At 38.1% G+C, this 8,647-nt stretch overlaps 1 protein-coding gene across 2 annotated transcripts; it reads right to left on the reverse strand.

Annotated features, from left to right (window-relative positions):
- Positions 1-183: 183 nt before the first annotated feature.
- Positions 184-8,095, reverse strand: tbx16l (T-box transcription factor 16, like). 2 transcript variants are annotated; one of them, XM_052592289.1, is made up of 9 exons: positions 6,513-8,095; positions 6,150-6,315; positions 5,726-5,828; positions 4,814-4,978; positions 4,556-4,705; positions 4,160-4,230; positions 3,818-3,885; positions 3,376-3,580; positions 184-1,151 (listed from the first exon to the last, which is right to left on the reverse strand). In XM_052592289.1, exons 1-9 carry the CDS (start codon positions 6,601-6,603, stop codon positions 569-571), a joined length of 1,602 nt encoding a protein of 533 aa, XP_052448249.1. In that variant the 5' UTR covers positions 6,604-8,095; the 3' UTR covers positions 184-568. The 2 variants fall into 2 exon arrangements, with proteins under 2 accessions (XP_052448249.1, XP_052448248.1); XM_052592288.1 differs by having other exon boundaries at positions 3,809-3,885; positions 6,513-8,089.
- Between the last annotated feature and the right edge of the window lie 552 nt (positions 8,096-8,647).

The following is an 8,647-nucleotide window of genomic DNA, read 5'->3' on the forward strand; positions in this document are numbered from 1 at the left end:
ACACTTGATGGATACACGGTCTACAGTTATTTTGCTTCTGTAATTTAAAATCTCTAGTGAAAGAGAATAATCAAGAGAAAAGCAGCAGGGTGGGAAATGGAGAATGAAGCGTGGGTGTCCTGTGTGAGATGCAGTGGTTAACCAACAACTTGTGTGGATTAAGCAAAATTCAAATGATTTGATTCTGATTAAAAATCTTTTATTTTGTTTAAAAACAGATTTAGAAAAAACAAAAAAATCTACTTGTACAGCACCTTTACAATGCATTTAGTTTCAAAGCAGCTTTAAAGGAAATGGTTGTTTCCGTGTAACAAATAGAAAGTTGCATTACTTTAGATTTGTGCAGTTTAGACCGTACAGTTCAGAGTTCAGAAAGATAGTAACAGACTAAACATAAATATGGACAACATTAGTGACAGCTAACAACAACCTCATATCCCACTGAAAATAATATTTACATTCTTTGATTGGGAAGCCCTCTTGTCTTTTTGTTTTTTGGTAATCTAGTAATGCAGAGCAGTGCAGTCTTTGCTGCAAATGAGCCGTAATTAGATGATGCCTGGAAACCTCATTTCCCAGTCTGCTGGTCACAGTAGTATTCAGTTAGTGGTCTGCCACTGACATAGTCCATCTGTGATCTGTGTTCAGTCTGGCTGTTTAATGGGAACTGCTGATCAATATATTTTTGAACCACTGGATAAATCTGCGGATGCAGCTCTCGGTCTGAGCCTCGGAGGTACTGCTCAGGTTCGGGGGGATTTTGCAGGACCTTCCCTGATGTTCCTGAGGCTAAGGCTCGAGAATGGATCCAGTTAAGGATGTTGGTGAGGGGCCTCGGACTCACATAGTCGGAGACCGGGATCATTTCCAGGTTCCTCAGAGCACTTCCGGGGAGTTGCATCCGGCTCAGTTTAGGAGGCATTGGGAGGGGCAGCTCCATGTCAGGACATTGTCGTGAGGGATGGGGAGGGGTCCGAAAATAAGGCTGAGGCTGGATGATGGATGTCCCTGGGGTCTGGGAGGCTGGGCTGCTGATCTGAGATGGCAGCGTGCTGAGGTGGCCGTCTCCTGTGGAGGACTGGACGCAGGAGCTCTGGGCCACGGGCAGAGCTGCACACAAACTGTGGAGGCTGGGTCTGGCTTCTCTGGGACTTGGAAAAACAATTGACACCATTATTTTGGAGGACAAAATGGTGAAGTCTGTATGTAGCGGTTGTCTAGAATCATTTTAATCTTGAGGGATAGAAATTTGTCTCTTTTCAGTGCAGATACAAATCTAAAGTAGAATAAAAATGTGATGGTTTAACATTTGAAAACAGAAATTAAGAATTTTGTATGAAATTTAGCTTTTTGTACTTGGAATTTTACTTGTTCTGTAAAAGGAAATTATTATTAAATGATTAAATGTTTTAATTGTTATTATTATTTAACAGAACAAAATTATTATATAGTAATCTATAGTCATATATTTCTTTCATATATATATATATATATACACACATATACATATACACACACACAGTGGCTACAGAAAGTATCCTCAGTTCCTCATTAATGTACACACAGCACCCCATATTGACAGAAAAACAAAGAAACTGTTGACATTTTTGCACATTTATTAAAACTGAAATATCACATGGTCCTAAATATTCAGACCCTTTTCTGTGACACTCATGTATTTAACTCAGGTGCTGTCCATTTCTTCTGATGGTCCTTGAGATGGTTCTACACCTTCACTTGAGTCCAGCTGTGTTTGATTATACTGACTGGACTTGATTAGGTAAGCCACATACCTGTCTATATAAGACCTTCCAGCTCACAGTGTATGTCAGAGCAAATGAGAATCATGAAGTCAAAGGAACTGCCTGAAGAGCTCAAAGACAGAATTGTGGCAAGGCACAGATCTGGCCATGATTACAAAAAAAAAATTCTGATGCACGTCCTAGGAGCACAGTGGCCGTAATCCTTAAATGGAAGAAGTTTGGGATGACCAGAACCCTTCCTAGAGCTGGCCGTCTGGCCAAACTGAGCTATCGGGGAGAAGAGCCTTGGTGATAGAGGTAAAGAACCCAAAGATCACTGTGGCTGAGCTCCAGAGATGCAGTCAGGAAGTGGGAGAAAGTTGTAGGAAGTAAACCATCACTGCAGCCCTCCACCAGTCAGGGCTTTATGGCAGAGTGGCCCAAGAAAAGCCTTTCCTCAGTGCAAGACTCATGAAAGCCACCAATAAGTTTGCTTAAAAAAACACCTGTAGGACTCCGGTCTGATGAGACCAAGACAGAACTTTCTGGCCTTAATTGTAAGCGGTATGTGTGGAGAAAACCAGGCACTGCTCATCACCTGTCCAATACAGTCCCAACAGTGAAGCATGGTGGTGGCAGCATCATGCTGTAGGGGTGTTTTTCAGCTGCAAGGACAGGACGACTGGTTGCAATCGAGGGAAAGATGAATGTGGCCAACAATCTTCTCTGGAGTGCTCCGGACCTCAGACTGGGCCGAAGGTTCACCTTCCAACAAAACAATGACCCTAAGCACACAGCCAAAATAATGAAGGAGTGGCTTCACAACAACTCTGTGACTGTTCTTGAATGGCCCAGCCAGAGCCCTGACTTAAACCCAATTGAGCATCTCTGGAGATTCCTGAAAATGGCTGTCCACCAACGTTTACCATCCAACCTGACAGAACTGGAGAGGATCTGCGAGGAGGAATGGCAGAGGATCCCCAAATCCAGGTGTAAAAAAACTTGTTGGATCTTTCCCAAAAAGACTGAGTATTTCAGTTTTTATTTTTTAATAAATGTGCAAAAATGTCAACAATTCTGTGTTTCTGTCAACATGGGGTGCTGTGTGTGCATTAACAGTGAAAATTCAAGGGGGTCTGAATACTTCGTGTTCCCACTGTGTGTGTATGTATAAAATTGTTTTTTGGAGGACTATGTTTTGATGTAGCTGTCTAAAAAGTATTAAACTAAGAATAAATATAATCTCCAGGGATCCATAGGTCTCACTTTTCAGCAAAACCATTGCAATTTTGAATAAAAGGTCTACGGCTGAATTTTATTGTTTTATTTAACATTTTATAGTATTACTATAGTTTTAAACTTCTTTATAGGGTCTAAAGAGATTTCCCCACTATCCTGCCATAACCAAATTTACAGTAAATCGCAATATTAAAGCTTCGATACAAATTTATTTACTATATGATTATCTGTCACCTTTTTTACCCCTTGGTAAGTTTCCATCCCTGAATCTTTAAGATTAAATAAGTCTAGAGCAAGAATGAGTATTTTCCCGCAGAACTGCAACATAACATCATTATGATTATTATAATTGTGATATTCAGTGCATCAGAGGCATTCCCAGAGCCAGTTTTACCTGTTCAGGTGTCTGTTATTGAGGCTGAGAATGGTGTGTGTCTGATGGGGTGAAGGTCCTCCAGCAGTGCTAGTGTTTGTGAAGGCTGATATGAAAGGGTTGGGGGGGACCGAGGAAGCCACTTCTGAAGAATTCAGCGTTCTTCTGCTGTCAACGGAGCTGGACACGGTCACATCCACATCCTCATCTTTCTGTGACTGTCCCACTGTTTGTGGACAAAAGCAGAAATACACTATTTATTTTTCTTTAGACTATCCAAAAGAAAAAGTGACACATTACAGTGACCCTCATGATTGAGGTTTGAAATCTCCCCATTACTGGGCACCAGGTCATATGAACAGAAACAAGACGCAACACTTATGCATATAATGTAAAGTTGCGTTAATATAACAAATTGTATTATTATTATTATTATTCTCTCAGGAAATCATACCATGCTCACTTGGTGTCAAATCCTGTTTGGCCTGTCCATCTGAATCCTTGGTCTCTTGGCTCTCTTTGTCTCTAAACCTAAAGAGGAGAAATTAGGGTTGGAGGTTCAACAGTCAGGACCGGAAACACTGTAAATTATATTAAATACTTTTTTGATTTGCCATTATGACTGATGCGAATCTTGCTCATTTACCTGCTGTACATGGCTGAAAAAAAGTATAATTATTCATAAAAATAAAAAAATGTCAGCCCTGAATGTCATATTCTGTAAAGGAGACATTTGTAAGTGAATTTTCCTGAAAAGAAACAGATCTCAGTCCTTTCTTTTTGTGTCTCTTTAAGTGTCTCTCACCTTTTCCTGTTCAGCCCATTGTCACGAAAGCCTTTGGCAAAGGGGTTGTTGTCAATCTTGAGTTTTGTGATCTGTGTTGACAGTCCACAGACATGCCAGTTAACACGAATAAATGATACAAAAATTGACTAATAAAAACATAAACACATTGAAGACTTAAGATTTCAATATGAATGATTTGCTGATATTTTGTGACAAATAATGGGTTTTGCATATTTCCACACTATACTGGGTATTCTGTTACATAGACATTTTAATTGGCCTTTTATCCTCATGAATTTGACCCACTAGATGGCAGTGGAGCTCTAATGAAAATGATCTTGGAAGGCCAGCTCTGAAAGTAATCACAGTTTTAAGGGCCTGAGTATTCATCTCTTGTGAAAGGTCTGTTCTCACCTCCTGGTTCTGGTAGGCTGTGACAGCTATGAAAGCCGCTTCAGGGAAGGTGAAGCGCAGGTAACTGCCAGGGTTCTGAGGGTAACAGGGCTCTGGAGATTGGACTATGTGTAGACGGGGCTGGTATTTGTGCATGGAGTGGAGAACCACCTATAGAACATGGAGAGAAATATAGAAGTATAAACAGTAAAAAAAAAAAAAAAAAAAGCCTTTAGAAATCTTTCAACCGTTACACTTTCCCCGTTTCTAAAATCTCACCAGGCCATTAGAGTTGAGGATGTTGTTGGTCAGCTTGAGCTTGTGAAAGGAGATTGGATACTGCATCCATTTCTCTCCAGGCGCAGGAGAGTCTGGATGGATGAAGAACCGATTGGGTAAGTGTGGATCAGCTGAACCATTCACTTCCCAAAGATCCTTATTCCACTGTAACAATATAAGAGCATGAATAGTCACGAAAACTGCAATTACCTACAAAAATCGTTACTCATTCAAGCATTGATTTATTTTTTGGTCTTTGGTTTTGATGTTTACACATCTATCAGGTTTGCAGCATTATAACATCCCTATCTGAAGCTGATATTAAGATATTAAGGAATAAAACAGATGGATGTGTAATAGAAAGAAATTTAAAAGTTATAGCACAGTTATGTACCAAATCTTTTCCAAATAAGCCTATTATGTTTCCCAAGGTTGAATTTATTTGATCAAAAATATACAGTGGAAACAGTAATATTTTAAAATAAAATAAAAATATTTTTTATAATTTTTTTTTTTTTAAATGTTATTTATTCATAGGAATTACAAACGTATTCCTGTGATGTCATTTTACCAGTCTTCAGTGTCATGTGATCCTTCAGAAATCATTCTAATAAGCTAATTTGGTGATCAGGAAAGACTTCTTATTACAATCATCATTGCTGGAAAGACGTTTTGGTCAAATTCATGATACATTTTCAGGATTCATGGGTTTTTTGTAACCTTAAACATGCGTTACTGTTATTTTTGATCAATTTAATGCTGAAAAAAAGTATTATTATTATTACTATTACTTTTTTTTTTTTTTTAATCTACTGACCCAAAACCTTTGAATGATAGATAGTGTATGTGTGTGTTCATGAGGGAGGGTGGAGGAGGTGTGTATGTGTTGAGGGAGGGGTGGAGGGGAGGTACCTTGTATTTGTGGTTATCAAACGGCACCATGTCCATTATCACCACATACTTGACTACTGGATTCAGTCCTGTCACTGTTACTTTGCAGCTGGGAAACATCCGCCTGGAATAAAAGCACACCGGACACACATCATAACACTTAGTCATCACATATTAGAAGATGCCATCAATGATGTACGTTCTGATTTGTTATTCTTTCAAGATGATGAATTATTCAGCTAAATGTATGCACTTACCAACCCTGCCTTTTTTTTCCTTTTGATACATTAACAAATATAGCCTATATGATTTCTTGCACTATAATGGGGTAAATCCCAACACAATACACATTTGTTATATCACTACATATATATACTCATTATAGACATAAAAAAATACTTAAAAGGACTTAATTTAGTCATTTTAAACCCTTGTAGGTTCATACCTGCCAGATTTAGTAATCAGCATCTCTGTGCCAATACTGCTGAATTTATCCCAAAGCTCTCGATCTTGCAGTGATACATGAACTGGCAGTGAGGTCAGTTCAGCTTCAGGACTGTTCATCCTGCCATTGAGGCCGTGTTGAGTCCAGCAAGTGAGCTCCTTACAGTCTAATCGATAATATGATTATTTCAGATTTTCATTCATTTCATATGCACAACATAAGTTTTATTTGTTTGCTATTAGAAAAAAACTCCATTTAGTTGTCTTGAAAAATCACAATATTAATCAACTAAAAAAAAAAACCCACCTGAAATTGAATTTAAAACTAAAAAAGAAAGAGAGATGTATAGATCTAAAGTCCTACCTTGTGGATAATATCCATAGTTATTAGCCAAATGATTCATTTTGTAAGGTAAATCCAGCAGAGGCCCTTCCTCTGGGAGATACATGACCATGAGACTGGAGCAACACACTAAAGTGACTTGTCCCGAGGTTTGTAGCTTCCAAAGCCAATGACCTGCTAGGACTATCCTTGGTTTGCTACCTTTCCATAACTTCAAAGAGGACAGAGGTGTGTATGTGCACTTCTGTCAAAACATCGGTCTCGTCTTTGATCTGTCTCTTTGTCTCTCCCAGTTCCCAGTTTGTGCTCCATCCTGCCCACAAAGGTGTGTAGAAACAACAATCTTCGGATCTGGGGGAAAGGGGGGTGCATCTTACTTTAGAGGCCAAGGGTTCCCTAACACTTCCTCCAAACCCATACAGACACACACGCATATAGGTGCTAATCACACCAGCAGTTTGCCCCCTCATTACTGCAGGAAGTCTTTACCACTGTTTATTGGCCCTTGGTCAAGCTGTCAAAGTTCAGCAACTAATTTAGAATCTTTGGATATTAAAACTGTGCATAAATCTGGTTTCAGGTTATTTTCTAAGGGCTTTCTCTGAGTGAGGCCTGTACAAAATAACCTTTGATGAAAGTACAGCCAACATCAAATTCATCAGTCAAGTTCATATTCTTGTCCTCCCTAAAATAAGTTAGTTATCTATGAGAAAGAATCAGCATATCTAGCACAAGGATCTTGCACCAGGAGCTCCGCCAATTACAGATTGAGCTCTAATTCTGGAAAGAAAAAAAAATAAGACGTTATATTAAATTAATGTTTCACTGCCCCTCTTGTAACATTTTTCATACATGATTAAATAAAAGCATTGCATTAGCAGCACGAAAGGTTGTGGGTTCAATTCCCAGGGAAACATACTGTTAAAAAATAAACTGGATGCACTGTCAGTCACTTTGGATAAAAGCATCTGCCAAATGCATAGATGTTAAATGTAAATTAGTGAACACATATTTTTATCTTTAAATAAATAATCAATAATTGTGTTTATATTTTACAGTGGTATGCAAACGTATGGGCACCCCTTGCAGAATCTGTCAAATTGTGAATAATTAAAAAAATAATAAAAGAGATCATACCAAATGTGTGTTATTTATTTAGTTTGGTCCTGAGTAAGTATTGTACATAAAAGATGTTTACATTTAGTCCACAACATAAAAAAAATTAATGAAATTATTAAAATAACCCCATTCAAATGTTTGGAAACCCTTGGTTCTTAATACTCTGTGTGGTCACCTGATGATCCACGACTGTCTTTCTGTTTTGTGATGGTTGTGCATGAGTCCCTTGTTTGTTCTGAACAGTTAAACTGAGCAGCGTTCTTCAGAAAAATCTTTACGGTCCTGCAGATTCTTCAGTTTTCCAGCATCTTTGCTTATCTGAACCCTCTCCAGCAGTGACTGTATGATTTTGAGATTCATCTTTTCAGACTGAGGACATTTGAGGGACTCAAACACAACTATTTAAAAAGATTCAAACATTCACTGATGCTCCAGAAGGAAACAAGATGCATTAAGAGCTGGGGGGTGAAAACTTTTGGAATCTGAAGATCAAGGTAAATTGTACTTAATTTGTGAACCGGTAAACATACAAGTATCTTTTGTTGCTTATGAAATTATGAAATTTATATTATGGAAATTATTTCTCAACAAAATAAGAAAAATTTGGACATCATCATCTTCACCCCCAACTCTTAATGCATCTTGTTTCCTTCTGGAGCATCATTATTTTTCATTGAATTATTCACATTTTCTGCAAGGGATGCCCAAACTTTCGCATGCCACTGTATTTTTATTCATATTACTGTATATTATTATATTTTTTAAACAAATTAAAATTGTATACTTTTTTTTTACATACCTGAATTAAAATGTAGCACAGTTTTATACAACAGGGATCTCTTCTCAATCTCTATAAACCAAGAAGCCCTTGGCCTGAAAAAGCCTGAAAGGTCCTGATCTAGTATCTTCCCTGAACTTCTTATCATTAAGTGATTTAAATTAATTCACAGTAAACTATTTGAAGAGTAAGTCACAACTGAGCTACTTGTTAAGTGCTTTGCTAAAGGAGAAGATGCTGATATAGCAGGATTACTCTC

This window comes from Carassius gibelio, chromosome A5 (assembly GCF_023724105.1).
Source record: "Carassius gibelio isolate Cgi1373 ecotype wild population from Czech Republic chromosome A5, carGib1.2-hapl.c, whole genome shotgun sequence".
Lineage (NCBI taxonomy): Eukaryota > Metazoa > Chordata > Actinopteri > Cypriniformes > Cyprinidae > Carassius > Carassius gibelio.

What these genes read in the sequence shown, in the direction of transcription:
- tbx16l (XM_052592288.1), bottom strand. Translation starts at nt 6,603, where the DNA reads ATGGTCATGTATCTCCCAGAGGAAGGGCCTCTGCTGGATTTACCTTAC. An exon ending in CTATGGATATTATCCACAAG is followed by an intron (nt 6,316 to 6,512) that starts GTAGGACTTTAG and finishes ATTATCGATTAG; the next exon opens with ACTGTAAGGAGCTCACTTGC. An exon ending in TTTGACACCAAGTGAGCATG is followed by an intron (nt 3,581 to 3,808) that starts GTATGATTTCCT and finishes GTCCACAAACAG; the next exon opens with TGGGACAGTCACAGAAAGAT.